Genomic DNA, 17,625 nt, shown 5'->3' on the forward strand with positions numbered 1-17,625 from the left:
ATCATCCTATTGGGACATTTGTCAGGGTCCTTCCTAGGGATGGCCAGAATAAGGGAGCACCAGTTACAGCCTGACAGTAAACTATGGTTTATTTATTCTCTCACCCTGAGTGGGTGATGGACATGTGTGTCTCAGTTCCACAAATGACAGAGAAAGTCTCCCTTCCTGAGTTAAGCGAAGCGCAGAAATCAATCAACCAATCAATCGATATATTTATATGTTTGTGTGTGTGTGTGTGTGTATAATTTTTTTTTTGCAAGGTAGTGAGGGTTAAGTGACTTGCCCAGGGTCACACAGCTAGTGTCAAGTGTCTGAGACTGGATTTGAAATCAGTTTCTCCTAACATCAGGGCTGGTGCTTTATCCATTGTGCCACCTAGCTGCCCCAGTTATAAATATTTTTGTATGTGTGGGTCCTTTTCCCTTTTTTATTATCTCTTTGGAATAAAGCCCTAATAGTGAAGAAAAGTTACATTTTGAGCAAAAATAAAAACTGTGAATTGAGAGTTAGACTTGAAAGTTTAGATACAAAGATGTTTAGCCTTGGGACTCAAACCAGTCCAAAGAACATAGGAGCTTCTTGATTAGTCAGAGAGTGAGTCAGTATTTGCTAAGCCCTTTGAGCCTCCTTGGACAGAATAGCAGGACAGGAAGTCCTCTGTGTTCTCCTAAAGTGATTGGGGAAGGGAGATACTGAAGGGGACATTCATTCAGTACCTTGATTTAAGAACAGCCAGTGTGGCATCAAATGGAGTTAATAATGATTTCTCAAGATCACTTTAAGGACCATGAGCCACTTGGTACATCAGAGCCTCAGTGGTAAGAGTTGGGGGATGAGAGTGCAAAAGATGTCCTTGTGCTTCCCAGAGTTAAAGGAGGAAAGAGACTGGTTGGGGGTGGCATAAAGATGTCCAGAGAGCAGCAGGAGGGGCACAAGGGTTGGGCCTGTGGAGGGTTCTTCCCAGTGAGCATGGCCTGGGCTCTGGGGGGGCTCTAGAGGGCTGAGTGAAGCAGGAATCATGGCATGTTCGGGGAAGAATAGTGCCCCTGGGGTGAGGGCTGCCAAGGCCTTTTCAGGGCTGCTTTCCCCTTTGGTGTTTCCCTGGTCCAGCCAAGCCTCCCCTGGCTCCAAGAAGCTGCATCATGCACAGCAGCCACAGCCCAGTCAAGTATTTCAGCACAAGGACTAACCAGGTTGGGGTTAACTGAAGTGGGGGGGGGGGCAGGTGTCTACCCCAAGCGTGTGAAGACGTCCCCCTGTGGAATGGGTGGATAAGAACAATTTATCCCAATGGCCATGAAGGCAGCTGAAGCAGGTGCTTTGGAGCACTGAGAGCTTGCTTGGACATTGAAGACCAAGGTATTCCCCTAACAAGCCCAGGCCATGCCCTGCAGCTCAAGCCATCACCAGGTACCTTGACTCTGTTCTGCCCCTGGGCTGTGACAGCTCTGGAAGGAGGAGTGAGGCTGATGACTTTGTGCAACTCTGACTCAAATGCAAGTTCTGAATGAATTAGGAGACGTCACCCAGAGCACTTTACTATTTTTTATCTTTCAAAGTCCTCTGGTGAAAGGCACATGATGTAGCAGTAGATGGAGAGTCACGGGGAGCTGTAGTTACAACCCTGCACACAGGTGGCCTAGGCCCCAGACCCTCTTCTCCCTGAAAGCAGCAGGGGCACGTGGCAGCCCAGGCTGGCCAGATTCTTCTGCATTGTTCACCTCCTGGGATGAGGAATGGGATAGAAAAGATGCTGTAAAAATCATCTGCTTACTCAACCTTGGCCCGATTACCCCAACATGTTGGGGATCCTACCTTCCTGTCAAAACAAAAACTAAAAAAAATTTCTACAAAGGTGATTCTACTCCCCATCAGTCTATGAAATGTGTGCACCCTTAGGGACAGCAGACAATCCAGTAGACCTGAAAGATGAACAGCTCGTGTTATAAGAGAACTCAGGCAGTATCACATCCCACCGAGCTTGTATGCATACTAAAAGGAGTGAATGAAAGACATGTGACAGTGTGCTTGCCTTGCAGAAAAATGCCAAGGCTATGGACCAAAGACCTCTGGTGCATCTCAACTTCCCAGTGAGGAAGGGGATACACTGGTAAATGATAAGGACATGATCCTGGAGAGATGGGCTGAACATGTCCATAATGATCTCATCAGACTGTCATTAATCAATCAGGAAGCCATTGGTCATTTAACTCAGGTTGAAGTAAATCCCTCTCTAACCAAATTTCCAGCTGAAGAAGTTTGAATGCCATTAGCTCCTCTCCTGTGGCAAAGCAGCTGGTGCTGATTTTATTCCAGCAGAGATTTACAGTGTGTGTGTGTGTGGGGGTCCATTGCTCCTACATCATTGGCTAACATATTCTGGATTATATGGCAAGAGGTGGTTATCCCCCAGGAGCTCAAGAATGCCTCCATTGTCCATCTGTATAAAGCTAAAGGAAATAGATTGTCCTGTGACAGTCAGAGGAGGCTCTCCATCATTGCTGGCAAGATTCTTTCCACAGTCCTCCTAAACCGGCCGAGCCTCCACATGGAAGATGGTCATCTACCTGAGAGCCAGTGTGGCTGCAGAAAGGGCTGAGGAATGGTCAATATAGTGTTTGCTTCCTAACAACTCCAGGAGAAATGCCAGGAGCAGAACAGAAGTCTGTACACAATGTTCATCGCTAAGGCTTTTGATACTGTCAGTTGTGGAGAGTTATGGAAAAGAATGTCAAAATCTGGTTGCCTGTAGAACTTCATCAGCATTGAACATCTATTCCATGATGTCTGGCTTGTCTGGGTTCTGGATCATGGACTCCTGCCCTTTCCCAGTCAGATGCCTTCAATGAGGTGAAACACAGCATCAAGGTCACTTATTGAACTGGGTAAATTATTCAACTTGGAAAGACAACAAGACAAGAGAACAGTAGAGGGAGCCTTTAGGGCGTAATTTTTTTGCTTGCTTGTTTGCAGATGACTATGCATTTAGTGCACTCTCTGAAGCTGATATGTAACAAAATAGGAGTCAATTCTCTGTTGCTTATTTTGACCTAACAACTCACCCGAAGAAAACACGGGTGCTTCATCAGCCAGCACCACTCCATGCATACTTGGAACCATCAGTTCCAGCAAGTGGAGAAGATTTAAATACTCTAGATGTGTTCACTTGCCTTGGCAAGGGATGTTCACATTGATTATGTGGTTGACTTATGCATTTCCAGATCTACCTCAGTATTTTGAAAGCTCTGAAGAAAATTGTGGGTGACAAGAAGTATTAGGCTGAATACCAAATTGAAGGTCTGGACCTGTGGTAGGGCATTCTGAGCGTGTACTGATCTGATCAGCCAGTCAGACATTGTAGCATGATTGTAATAGTGATGTCCCTTTGGTCCTCTTTAAGACAAAGGACAATATCTAACTCTCCCTAAGCAATATTTCTTGTTTGTTTTTTTAGTGAGGCAATTGGGGTTAAGTGACCTGCCCAGGGTCACACAGCTAGTAAGTGTTAAGTGTCTGAGGCCGAAGTTGAACTCAGGTACTCCTGACTCCAGGGCCGGTGCTCTATCCACTGCGCCAACTAGCTGCCCCAGTGTTTTTTCTTAATCTTAGTGATGACCAGTAATGGTTTTTTTTCCCCCTCGGAGTATACAATATTTGCCAAGTTCTCAAATTCTTTTTTTTTTTTTTTGCAGGGCAATGAAGGTTAAGTGAGTTGCCCAGGGTCACACAGCTAGTAAGTGGCAAGTATCTGAGGCCAGATATTTTCTCGCTTTCTTCTCCGTAGGATCTGATACTTCACTCACAGAGCACATACATTCTCCCTTAGCCTATAGGGAGAAACATTTGACAGTAAGACCTTTATTCAACTTTTATCATTCTAACATGGTTATCACTTCAAATATAAAATACTTTTCTCAGTATTCCATTGGACTCTTATTGGATATGGTTTCAAGTGTTGCTGCTGACTTTCATAAATATATGAGTTTTGGGGGACAGCCAGGTGGCTCAGTGCATAAAGCATCAGCCTTGGATTCAGGAGGACCTGAGTTCAAATTTGGACTCAAACACTTGACACTTACTAGCTGTGTGACCCTGGGCAAGTCACTTAATCCTCATTGCCCCACAAAAAAAAAGAAAAGGAAGAATAATAAATGAGTTTTGGGCAAATGCCTTCCTTGCTTCAGTTTCTTGCTCTAAGTTGATGAGGGCTGGATTAGGTGAATTCTGAAGTCTTTTTCAGATCTTAATCATGTGACTTTTGATGACTTAGGAGCTGGTGACCTTCAAGGATGTGGCTGTGGATTTCACCCAGGAGGAGTGGCGCATCTTGGACCATTCTCAGAGAGAGCTGTACAAGGAGGTCATGCTGGAGAATGTCCAGAACCTGCTTTTTGTGGGTAAGGATCTTTGCCTCTGGTGACTGTGAGCTACTGACATGGTAGCTCCCTGCTCCTCATCCTGCCAGGCCTAGCAAGTTTATCCTGATTCTTCCTTCTTTGTTCTATCAAATTCCTGATGTTGGGAAAGGAAGATAGTGGCATAAACATTTTCATATACCTGCTTTTTAACCAGGTCTGGGCAAAGACTATTATCTCCACAATATTCCTATGATTCCTGTAGTATTTTTATGCCCATTTCATATTTGAGGAACTGAGGCAAGCAGGTTACACAATTTGTCCAGGGGGACACAGCTACCATGTGTCTAACACAGGCTTGAAATTTTCTTTTTAACTCCAGGCCCAGGGCTGTTACCACGGCACTACCAGCAGCCTCCAATTTCTAGATAATTGAAGCTAGGCAGTGTTCCCATCCTTCTAGGAAAGAGGTGAATTAAGGTGAAGTCTTCTGATACCAAATGGCCTGTGTGACCTCAGGCTGCCTCCAAAGATCCCAGCAATCAATACCTTGAGAACTGTCCTTGAGACATCCTGGGACCCATCCTGTCATCTCTGCTAGCATGTCTTCTTTCCCTAAGGAGGACTAAAGTGTACATTTCTCTCTGTCCTCATCCCTTCCTTATTCTTTATTCCTAGGACTTCCAGTTTCTAGAGAAGATGTGAGCTCTCCTTTCCAGAGAGGTGAATCACCAGGGATGGTAGAGCACAAAGGTCCAAGGATCTCCTGTCCAGGTGAGTGACATAAAAGCAGGTGTATGAGGGCTCTTATCATAAGAGGTCTCCTAAGTGTTGTGGTGAAGGGAGTGCTAGACTTGTGGGCAGGAAGGTCTTAGTGGAATTGATCTTTAGATACATTTCAGCTGTGGGATCCTGTGCAAGTAACTGACCCTTAGAGCCCCAATTTCCTCATACAGGGGAGCAAGTTAAACTCCTTGGCCTTTCAGTTTCCTTTTTGGCATTTAAATTTATGTGGGAGTGACCTGTTTCTGTCCCACGTTGTAGGGAAACTTAGCTGGGGTTTCTAATAAATTTCTACTTAGAAATCAGAGGCTATACCACCAGTTTGGGGCATTAAGCATTTATTAAAGCATATTAAATTTTAGTAAAGATAGAGCACATGCCCCCAAAAGTTCAGAGGGGAGAGTGATAGTGGGCCTTGTGGCTGCTCCTTCAGAGTCCCAAGGCCAAGAGAGAGAGTCCAGGAGAGTAAGCTCAGTAAGGTCAGGAGGAGAGGTGGCCCTTACACCCTGCTTCAAGCTAATTGGCTAGCATCATTCAAATCTATTGGTTCATTGGACTTGAGGGTGGTCTGGAGCAGTATGTGCTGATCTCAGACCCAGAGGACAGACCCTCTGGGGGGCAAGGCTTTTCAGGTAGGTGTGGATTTAACTTCTGGTGTCTGTATTCACAGTCCAAGGTACAATTACATTTCCTCTGAAATTCTCCTGACTCTGGGCTGGCCTTAAGAAAGGGCAGGCAAAGCTCTCTGGGTCCCCTGTGACCCCATTATTTTCTCACATCTTGTAGTTCTAAAATTTTGATGGTATAAGGAGTTAGCATTGTGAACTTTGGGGCATCAAACTCTCCTCAAAGCATCTCACATGGGCTGAGGGTATCATTCTGAATTGTTTCCTAGTTTTTTGTTTTTTGTTTTTGTTTGTTTTTACTGAGGCAATTGGGGTTAAGTGACTTGCCCAGTGTCACACAGCTAGTAAGTGTTAAGTGTCTGAGGCCAGATTTGAACTCAGGTACTCCTGACTCCAGGGCCTGTTTCCTAGTTTTTATTCCAGTCAATAAACATTAAGCACCTACTCTGTTCCAGACACTGCTAAACACTAGAAACACAAAGAATGGCAAAAGATAAGCCTTGCTCTCAAGGAGTTCAGTCTAATGGGGAACACAACATGTAAACAATCATCTATCAACCCAATGTATTCAGGATAAATTGGAGCTAACGAAGACAGGGAAGGCCCTATGGGTGAGGAAGACAGGAGGAGACTTACTGTAAAAGGAAGAATTTAGGTGGGACTTAAAGGAAGCCAGAGCAAGCATGAGGGACAGCCAGAGAGAACATGGAGCCAGGATATGTTGCTGGTCAAGAAACAAAGAAACCTGATTATCATACATGTGGAGGGGAAATAAGGTGAAAGAAGCCTGGGAAAATAGTAGAGGGGCTGATGATAAAAGGGCTTTAAGAGCCAAGCAGAGGATTTCATATTAGATCCAGTTAATTGGGAGGCAATAGGAAGTGTTTTATTGAGGGGGCAGTGACATGATCAGAAGTGTCTTGTAGTAGATGAATTAGACATCTAGGTGAGGAATTAAGTGGATTGGTGAGAGACTTGAAGCAGTGAAACCAATGAGAAGTCTTTTTTTTTTTTAATAACATCATTTTATGACTAATCATGATGGTTGGGAATCACTGCACAATGAAATATATTAAGGCCTCAAATATCTTCTTGTTGTTCCAGGAGAAAAATAAATGGCAAACAAATCTTGGCAATTCTTTACTGCATAAGGTGCCAATAAATTTTTTTTATATGAATATTTTATTATTTTCCAGTTAAATTTAGAGATAGTTTTTATAAGATTTCTAGTTTCAAATTTTCCTCCCTCCCCAAGACAGCAAGTGATCTAATATATATTATATATGTACAATCACATTAAACATATTTCTGTATTAGTCATGATATGATAGAAGAATCTGAGCAAAAGAAAAAACCTCAAAAAAGAAAAACAAGAACAACAAAACCCAGTAGAAATAGTAAGGTTCAATCTGCATATATTTCACAGTTTTTCTTTTTTCTGGCTTTGGAGAACATTTTCCATCATGAGTCCTTTGGTACTATCTTGGAACATTGTATTGCTGAGAAGAATCAAATATCACAGTTGATCCAAACATAATGTTGATGATACTGTATACAGTGTTCTCCTGGTTCTGCTCATCTCACTCATCATCAGTTCATGCAAATCCTTCCAGGTTTCTCTGAAATACCCCTCCTCCTCGTTTCTTACAACACAATAGTATTCCTTCCATTCCATTCATATACCACAATTTGTTCAACCATTCCCCAATTGATGGGCAACCCCTCAATTTCCAATTCCTTGCCACCACAGAGCAGCTATAAATATTTTTGTACTTGTGGGTCCTTTTCCCTTTTCCATGATCTCCCTGGGGAAAAGACCTAATACTTGTATTACTGGGTCAAATGGGCATAGTTCCAGCTCTACTATAAAGCAGAAGTCATCAAGACTATTTGGTACTGGCTAAGAAATAGAGTGGAGGATCAATGGTATAGGTTAGGCACAGGAGACACAGTAGTAAATGACTTTAGTAATGTACTATTAAACCCAAAGACTCCAGCTTCTGGGCTAGGACCTCATTATTTGACAAAAACTGCTGGGAAAAGTGGTAAATAGTATGGCAGAAACTAGGCATAGACCAATGTCTTAGACCTTATACTAAAATAAGGTCAAAATGGGTACATGATTTAGACATAAAAGGTGATACCATAGGTAAATTAGGAGAGGAAGGAATAGTTTACTTCTCAGATCTTTGGAAAGGAGAACAGTTGATGACCAAATAAGACATAGAGAATACTATGAAATGCAAAATGGATGACTCTGACTACATTAAAGAGTTTTTGCACAAATGGAAGAAATGCATCCAAAATTTGAAGGGACAGAAAGCTGGGAAAAAAATTTTAAACCCAGGACTTCTGATAAATTTTAATAAACTTTTTAATTTTAAAGTTTTGAGATTCAAATTCTCTCCCTCCCTCCCTCCCTGCCTCCCTTACCTATGCCTTCCCAGAGGCAGAAGGCTATCAGATACATGGTATACAAAACATGTTATATAAAACATTATAGTATTAGTTATTTTACATAAAAAAACAAAAGAAAAAAATGAAAGAAACCAAAAAATATCATGTTTTAGTGTGTGTTCAATATCAGCTCTATCTTTGGGAATAGAGAGTATGCTTCATCATTAGTCTTTTGGGATTCTCTTGGATGACTGTATTGCTGAAAATAGTTAAGTCATTCACAGCTCTTCATCAAACAACATCAATGTCACTGTGCACAGTGTTCTGGTTCTCCTTCATCTCTTCATCATAATAAAGACTTTCTGAATCTATCTTGCTTGTGATTCCTTATAGCATTACAAGCATCTACCACAGCTTGTTTAGCCATTCCCCAATTGATGGGGACTTTGATTTTCTTAGCCACCACAAAAAGAGCTATTGTAAATATTTTTGTACAAGTAGGTCTGTCTCCCTTTTTTGGGATGTGTTGGAATATAACTGTAGCAGTGGTACTGTTGGATCAAAGGGTATGCACAGTTTCATAATCCTTTGGACTTACCTCCAAATTATTCTCCAGAATGGTTGGATCAGTTCACAATTCCACCCAGAGTTTATTAGTTTCCCATTAGTGTGAGATGCTACCCCTGAGTTGTTTTAATTTATATTTTCCTGATCCATAATATGTAGCTATTCTTTTCCAGTGATCTACTACTCTGTTTCTTTGCCAGTCCATATTGTTTTGCAGTAAATAATTTTTAGCTAAAACACCTTGGACTTCATCATCATGAACCTCCAAAGAGTTCTTGAACCACTAAATGGGATGTAGTACCAGAGGACCGTTAGAAAATCCTGCTGTTAATTTCCTAATAGAAAGAAGTTGGATTCAAGATACAATTTGAAATATAATATAGATAAGGAATTGGAATGAATACTTAGTGTATGAGCAGGAAGTGGCATGATATCTTTGGATCAGAACAGAAAATAAGAAAAGTTGCATATAATACTGAAAATAATTAAATGATAATTAAAAAAAAAGTAAACCTATATCTGAACATGTGAAATTTAGCAAGAATCATCATATTACAGGGTATCTAACTCTATCACTACAAAATAGCAGGAAGATTACTTGAGATTCACAAAATTATATTCACAGTGGGTATTTTAAGAAAGGATAGAAATTGTAATGGATAGGGAACAGCTAGGAGGCACAGTAGATAGAGCAGCAGACTTGGAGTCAGGAGGACCTGAGTTCAAATCCACCCTCAGACAATCGACACTTACTAGTTGTGTGAACCTGGGCAACTCACTTAACCCTCATTGCCGCACAAAAAAAAGAAAGAAACAAGCGCTTGTAATATACAGTAATCAGGACAGAGCCTCCTCAGTGACATGGTCTGAGTTCTAGGGTCAGTTGCACATATGCTAAAATGGTTACTCAGACATGTTGAGCTCATGGCCAAAGTTGTAAAAGGCAAAAAGAATACTAGGCTTGCCAGCGTAACTGCTTTGTTCTGAGGATTCGATGTTATTGTATGTTACGCTCTTCCTAAAAAAAGCCATCTTGGGGATAGAGTGAAGATGTCACAAAGAAGCCAGGATGATGCCTTAACTCACCCCAGTTTCACTCAGAAACAACATTAATTAAGTCAAACGTCTAAAATGTCCTGAATGAAAAGAATCTATAAAAAGATGGAATGCAATAATTATCCATCCTTAGATAACTTAGAAGGAAAAGTCAGGAAAGTCAAGTAGAGGAAGTGTCTGGCCAAGCCAGGAGGAGGCTCTTAGCCACAGCACAGCAACCAAGGTTCAACAATCCTGGCTCAGCAGGCCTGGGGCACCACAGAACTCCAGCCCCAGCACAGTGGACCAACTACCAGCCCTGGAAATCCAGCACAACAATTGTGGCTAGGGTGGGTCATCCTAGAACAGAAGAAAAGCTGCCAGCCCCAGAAGCCCCAGTGCAGAAAGCCAGTGACCACTATTCCAAATAGCATGGGACAGGGCCTGCCATCCCCCAAGCGCATGGCTCCACTTTGTTAAAAATGAGTCAAAAAATCCAAAAAGAACCCTGATTATAGAAATCTCCTATGGCAAAAGGAAAGATCAAAACCCCAAATCAGAAGAGGATAACTGTCAAAAATGCTGACGTGTGAAGCCTCAAAGAGGAAGTTGAATTGGTCTCAAGCCCAAAAAGTCCTCTTGGAAAAGGTCAAAGAGGAATTTAAAAATTAAAAGAGATGAAGAAGCAAAATTGGGAATGGAAATGAGTTATGCAGGGGAATTACAAAAAAAAAAAAGAGGCAATTGCTTGGAAAAGGAAGCACAACAATTGCGTGAAGAAAACGATTCCTTTAAAAGTAGAAATGGCCATAGGTAAAAGGAGAGGGACAAAAGCTAACTGAAGAAAATAAATCCACATAAATCATCAGCATTTCTATACATGACCAACAAAGCCCAGTAGCAAGAGTTAGAAAGAGAAATTCCATTTAAAGTAATGGTAGACAATATAAAATACTTGGGAGTCTACTTGCCAAGACAAACCCAGGAACTCTATGAACACAATTATAAAACACTTCACACAAATCAAATCAGATCTAAATAATTGGAAAAGTATCAATTGCTCATGGATAGGCCAAGCTAATATCATAAAAATGACAATTCTATCTAAATTAATTTACTTATTCAGTGCCATACCAATGAGACTACCTAAAATTTACTTTATAGAGCTAGAAAAAATAATGACAAAATTCATCTGGAAAAACAAAAGGTCAAGAATATCAAAGGAAATAATGAAAAAAAAATGCACAGGAAGGTGGGCTAGCTGTACCAAATCTGAAGCTTTACTATAAAGCAGCAGTCACTAAAACTGGTACTGGCTAAGAAACAGAGTGGAGGATCAATGGAATAAGTTAGGCACAGGAGATACAGTAGTAAATGACTTTAGTAATGTACTGTTTGATAAATCCAAAGACTCCAGCTTCTGGGATAGGAACTCAGTATTTGACAAAAATTGCTGAGAAAACTGGAAGATAGTATGGCAGAAATTAGGCATAGACCAACATCTTATACCTTATACTAAAATAAGGTCAAAATGGGTACATTTCTTTTTTTTTTCTTTCTTTCTTTTTTTTTTGCAGGGCAATGGGGGTTAAGTGACTTGCCCAGGGTCACACAGCTAGTAAGTGTCAAGTGTCTGAGGTTGGATTTGAACTCAGGTACTCCTGAATCCAGGGCTGGTGCTTTATCCACTGCGCCACCTAGCCGCCCTGGTACATTTCTTAAGAATTAGATTTTAGCACGTAGAAGGACTCTATGTGACATCAAGAATCAGTCAGATAAAATCAAATGTATGAAAAAATAGAAGAAAATGTAAAATACCTTGTTGGATAAATAACTGACCTGGAAAATAGACCTAGGAGAGATAATTTAAGAATGTGTGGATAACCTGAAAGCCATGAACAGAAAAAGAGCCTGCACAGCATTTTTAAAGACATTATCAAGGAAAACTACCATGATGACCTAGAACCAGAGGGTAAAATCTTCATTGAAAGGATCACCTTATCACCTTCTGAAGGAGATTTGAAAATGAAATCTCCAAGGAATATTTTAGTCAAATTCCAGAACTATGAAGTAGAAAATAATGCAGTCAGCCAGAATGAACCAATTTTATACCAATTAGCTATAGTCAGTATTACCATGGACTTAAGAACTTTTACATTAAAGAATCAAAGGGAAACATAGGTGAAGTTGTCCTAATAAATTCCTTTTATAACACAGACATGGTGCTGATTCCTAAATGAAGAAGGGCCAAAACAGAAAGAAAATTGTAGACCAGTTTCACCAATGAATATTAATGCAAAATTATAAAATAAAATATTAGCAAAGCGATTAGGGAAATATGTCACAAAAATCACACACTATAACCAGGTAGGATTTGTATCAGGAATGCATGGCTGTTTCAATTTTAGGAAAATGATTAGCATAGTTGATCATATATATATAAGAAAAACAACAAAAAGCATATGATTATATCAATAGATGCAGAAAAAAGTAAGTAATTTATCTAAAACCTTAAATGAGCATTATCAGCAAAGGGGATCAGCTAGTCATGATGCCAATAAGATAAGGAGTGAAACAAGTATGTCCATGATCACCACTCTTATCCAATATCACATTAGAAACGTTAGCTTTAACAGTAAGAGAAGGAAAAAAAAATGCAGGAATCAGATTAGGTAATAAAGAAACAAAACTATCACTCTTATCAGATGATATAATAGTATACTAAAATAATCAACTTTAGCAGAGTCACAGTATATAAAATAAACCTAAATACATCATTTCTGTATAGTAGCAAGAAAGGTCAACAGTAAGAGAAAGATAGACTCTGAAATAACAAGACAGGTTTTTTTTGGCCTGTTTTGGTTTTTATTCCCATTTGTCCCATTTGTTGTGATTTTTTTTTAAATAACAGGACTAATGTAGAAATATTTTTAATGCAATTGTACATATATATCTCTCTCTATATAGATATATATAAATGTATCACATTGCTTTCTATATTGGGAAGGGAGGAGTGAAGAGAGGGAGGAAGAAAATTTTGGAATTCGAAGTCTTATAAAAACAAATTTGAAAACTACATGTAACTTGAAGAAAAAACAACTATTAAGTTTTGTCAAACATTATAGATATAGATTTTTTTATGGTTCCAAATAATTGGAAACTGAGGCAATGACCATCAATTGGGGAATAGCTGAAAAAGTTGTGTCACAGGAATGCAATTGTGCTATATGAAATGACAAGCAGACAGATTTCAGAAAAACCTGGAAAGACTTAGATGAACTGATACTGAGTGAAATGAGCAAAACATTGTACACCATAATAGCAACATTGTGCAATGATCATCTATCTATGAAAGATTTAGCTCTTCTCACTAATACAATGATCCAAGACATTTCCAAAGGACTATTGATGGAAAATGCTATCCACATCCAGAGAAAGAACAATGGAGTCTGAAACAAGATTGAGGCATGCTATTTTCACATTTTTTCTGCTTTTCCTTTTTCATGTTGTGGGTGAGATTTTCCCCACCCCTTAAATATAAGTATTTAACAGTAGTACTAATCAGTTTATGGACTACAAACTGTGATTTAAAAGATTTAGATGTTCTTTAAAAGAAAATGATTATGAAGTAACTAAGATAGATATTGAAAGGAGTTAAGGCAAATGCTACCTTGCCTACTCCACAAGCTTAACCAAAGGTACAACTACCCGACTTCCAATTGTGGTTAGGTCTAGCCACCAATCAGCTTAAAGATCAAATACTTAAAATAGTACCTTCTGAGGTATAAGGGAACAATGAGAGCTGGAGAAAAGTTGGAAAGCCAAGCTTAACCAATATGGTGGAAAGTCTTAATAGCTGAGAAAAAAGTCAGAGAAATATAGGCCAGAGAGGACACATCCAAGATGGCAAAGATGCAATCCAGGATCTGGTTTCATATATTATGAGCCTGTTACTTAGTAACAGTGTTATTTTTAAACAATATATAGAATTGCAAATGACTATGCTAATATTTGATGGTTTCTTTCTCCCTATTCAATACTTACTGTATTTGTACCTCTTGGGTTATGATAAATAGTGACAGGAGTCATTGTGTATAAATATCCCTGAATCCTGAAGCTTGGGGTCTTTGGGTCCTAGAACTGAGACCAGCTTTATTGTAAGAAAGGATCCCTCTCTCAATAAACCTATTTTCTTTTCCCTTTCTTTGTCTAACACTGCAACTTTGAAATTTTCACTACAGTGGTATTTTCCTCTTGACCAGTTTTTTCTTTCACAACATGAACAATGTGGAAATGTATATACAAGCCTTCACGCGTATAAGCTATATTAGATTGCTTGCCATTTTCACAAGGGGGAAGTAAAAAGAGAGAGGGGAAAAAATTGAAACTCAACATTCTATGGGAAATAAACTACCTTTACCTGTAATTGGAGAAAAAAAATTACTATTTACAAAATAAAATAAGCCATCTTGCAGGTGTTTCCAAAGATTCATTCCACCTACTTTAAATTAAAAATTCTTCATTTTGACTGGGGAAATAGAATATGAACAAGTTTACATGACAAAAGAACATATATTCAGGTGTATGTATCTTTCTGTTAATACATAATTGTTCTCTTCAGGTGGAGAGACCAGGTTGGAAGTGAAGAAGATGGCTTCAAAGGTGAACATTTCTGTGGAAGAATTTGTCCAAATTAGATTTGAGAGTGATGATGGTGCCTGTAAGTTCAATTTGAAAGAAATCTGTGACTCTGATACCAAGGTGGGTAAGAGTATCTGTGAGTCTGGTGAAATTGAAAAGGCACTCAGAGAGTCTTCAGTCTTTAATAACCGCAAGAGAATGACTTCATGGAATGAATATTTTCAAGACAGTGAAGACAATAAATGGTTTCCTAAACAACTAGAGCCTTTTAAGACCCAGGAGAAGTCTCTTCAAATGCAAATGTACACTGGTAATCATCTGGAAATGGCTTTGAATTTGAATTCTAATCTCATTAGACATCAGACAAGTGACAAAAGTGGGAAGGCCTTCAGTCTGAACTCTAAGTTCATTACTCTTCAGAAAATTCACATTAGAAGGGAGCCTGTTGAATACATTGAATGGAAAGCAACGTCATCTCATCAATCACATCTTCCTTGCCATGCTAGATTTTATGATGGAATGAGAAGACATGCAGTTCATTGTTGTGGAAAGGCCTTTGGTTGGAACTCAGATTGTATTAGGTATCAGAACATTCACACTGGAAAAAAGTTTAATAAATGTAATCAGTGTGGAAAGGCTTTCACAGGGGAATCCCATCTTGTCCATCAGAGAATCCATACTGGAGAGAAGCCTTATAAATGTAATCAGTGTGGAAAGGCTTTCACAAAGAGTTCCAATCTTAGTAAGCACAAGAGAATACACACTGGAGAGAAACCTTATCAATGTAATCAATGTGGAAAGACTTTCACAGTGAGCTCCAATCTTGCTTCACATCAGAGAATACACACTGGAGAGAAACCTTATGAATGTTATCAATGTGGAAAGGCTTTCACAAAGAGGTACAATCTTGATAAACACAAGAAAATACACACTGGAGAGAAACCTTATCAATGTAATCACTGTGGAAAGACTTTCACATTGAGCTACAATCTTGTTGAGCATCAGAGAATCCACACTGGAGAGAAACCTTATGAATGTTATCAGTGTGGAAAAACTTTCTCACAGAGGTCTAGTCTTGTTGCACATCAGAGAATCCACACTGGACAGAAACCTTATGAATGTTATCAGTGTGAAAAAGCTTTCTCACAGAGGTCTGGTCTTGCTGCACATCAGAGAATCCACAATGGAGAGAAACCTTATGAATGTTATCAGTGTGGAAAGGCTTTCACAGAAAGATCCAGTCTTGCTAAGCATGAGAGAATCCACACTGGAGAGAAACCTTATGAATGTAATCAGTGTGGAAAGAGGTTTAGATGTAGCTCCAGTCTTGCTTCACATCAGAGAATCCACACTGGAGAGAAACCTTATGAATGTGATCAGTGTGGAAAGGCTTTCACAAAGAGGTACAATCTTGATAAACACAAGAGAATACACACTGGAGAGAAACCTTATCAATGTAATCACTGTGGAAAGACTTTCACATTGACCTACAACCTTGCTGAACATCAGAGAATCCACACTGGACAGAAACCTTATGAATGTTATCAGTGTGGAAAGGCTTTCACAGTGAGCTCCAATCTTCTTACACATCAGAGAATCCACACTGGAGAAATCTTAGGAATATAAGAAATGTGGTAAAAACCTTCAGGCAATATTCATATTATATAGAAATCTTATCACTGTTATGAATTAGAAAATGCATTCATTTGTAATTTTGAGCTTGCTCAAAGTTAGGGAATTCAATTCTATTTTTTTTCTCATTTAGAATTCCCCTCTTCCCCCAATTACATGTAAAAACTATTTTATAGTCCTTTTAAAAACTTTGTGTTTTATATGCCCAAAGGTCTACAGGACTCCTCATAACCTTTGACTCTGTAATACCACTTGGTGGTGACATAGGTATTGCAGTGGCATTCAGTGCCATTGGGGAAGTCCCAGTATTCCTTCACCAGCACAGATGCCATAATCACCCCTTATCCCACCCCAAGGGCAGCTACTCTAAGTCCTTGGAGAGAGAGGCATGTGCTGATGTCCATTTGCAGCGTGGGGAAGGGAGGGGGCAGGAAGTCGAACCATAGGTCTTTAACCCATAAATAGCTTTCAGGGCATCACAAAAGTACTTTGTGTTGTTCCTATCAGCATAAAACTATCATCTGCCCTCTTACTGAGCCAAGAATACTGCATCTTTCTAAGCTTCACTTGTACTTCACTTTCGATTGAGCTAAATGGGGCCTTCTTATGGATGGACAAACTATCCTGCCCTTGAAACTTCAGGAGTTGCCATTTTTCCTTTAGCAGCTTCTGAATTTCCCCATCATTTTCATCAAACCAGTCTTGAAATTTGTGAGTATTCTGACCCAGATGAGCAAATGCAGTGCTGTACACCAATTCTCTGATAGCTACTCACTCCTTTTCTGCTCCACTGTTGCCAAGTGTGTTGGCTCAACTTTCTCTCTAAGTTAGCAACAATCTCTTCCCACTCAGAGACAGGACATTTAGCCTTCTGGGAATCATCCTGCCTTGGGGCTGCCACTTCTATTGAACACCAACATTTAGCTTGGGGAGGATAAAACTGTGATCAGTCAAGCAGTCTGGCCCACACATTGCCTTCATTACTCTCATGTCATGTCTCTTCTCTTTACAATCACACAATCTACTAAATGCCAGTGTTTGCTTTGATGGTACATCCACAATGTTTTATTGCATTTAGGTAAAGAGAAAGCAATATTGCTGATGAGAAGGTCTGGAGATGCAGGAGTCTTCACTATGAAGTTGCCATTGCTGTTGCTGTTTCCATTCCCCCAAAATATCCCCTGCCATGGCTGGTAGCCTTAGCCTCTTCTAACATTTTCCCAGAATTAAAAGCTGGTCCTCTTGTGGCACATTGATGAGAAGATTCTCCAGGTCTTCATAGTTGTTTGTCATGGTGGCAGCATGGGCACTGATGATGTTGGATAGTATTTTCCTGGAAGAGTCAATCCCATTGTCATGAGGCTGTCATTCACTCTTTAGATAGGAATACAGTCTTGCTGACTAGATAAGTTGTGACTGTAAAACATATGCCAGATTCACTCTGCTCCTCTTCACTGAAGCCACTCCAGGAAAAACATCAGTATCCACCTCCAACTTGAATGAGCTTGCCTTCACTGGCCAGCTTTGTTTCACTCAGGGCTGCTATTTGAATGTGATACTTCCTGAGTTCTCTTTCAACAGGAAGTATC

General features: G+C 39.8%; 1 protein-coding gene across 1 annotated transcript; it reads left to right on the top strand.

The window, feature by feature from the left end:
* The first annotated feature begins 787 nt into the window (after positions 1-787).
* On the top strand, positions 788-16,030 carry LOC122748426 (zinc finger protein 883-like). The gene is made up of 6 exons (XM_043994062.1): positions 788-818; positions 1,111-1,193; positions 2,040-2,090; positions 4,271-4,397; positions 5,034-5,129; positions 14,385-16,030. Exons 1-6 carry the CDS (start codon positions 788-790, stop codon positions 16,028-16,030), a joined length of 2,034 nt encoding a protein of 677 aa, XP_043849997.1.
* Positions 16,031-17,625: the final 1,595 nt, after the last annotated feature.

The sequence above is a fragment of the Dromiciops gliroides genome, chromosome 3 (assembly GCF_019393635.1).
Source record: "Dromiciops gliroides isolate mDroGli1 chromosome 3, mDroGli1.pri, whole genome shotgun sequence".
Lineage (NCBI taxonomy): Eukaryota > Metazoa > Chordata > Mammalia > Microbiotheria > Microbiotheriidae > Dromiciops > Dromiciops gliroides.

Coding starts and splice junctions, on each gene's coding strand:
- LOC122748426 (XM_043994062.1), top strand. CDS start 788: ATGAGCCACTTGGTACATCAGAGCCTCAGTG. Junction 2,091..4,270: donor TGGTGCATCTCAACTTCCCA/GTGAGGAAGGGG, acceptor TTGATGACTTAG/GAGCTGGTGACCTTCAAGGA. Junction 4,398..5,033: donor CCAGAACCTGCTTTTTGTGG/GTAAGGATCTTT, acceptor CTTTATTCCTAG/GACTTCCAGTTTCTAGAGAA.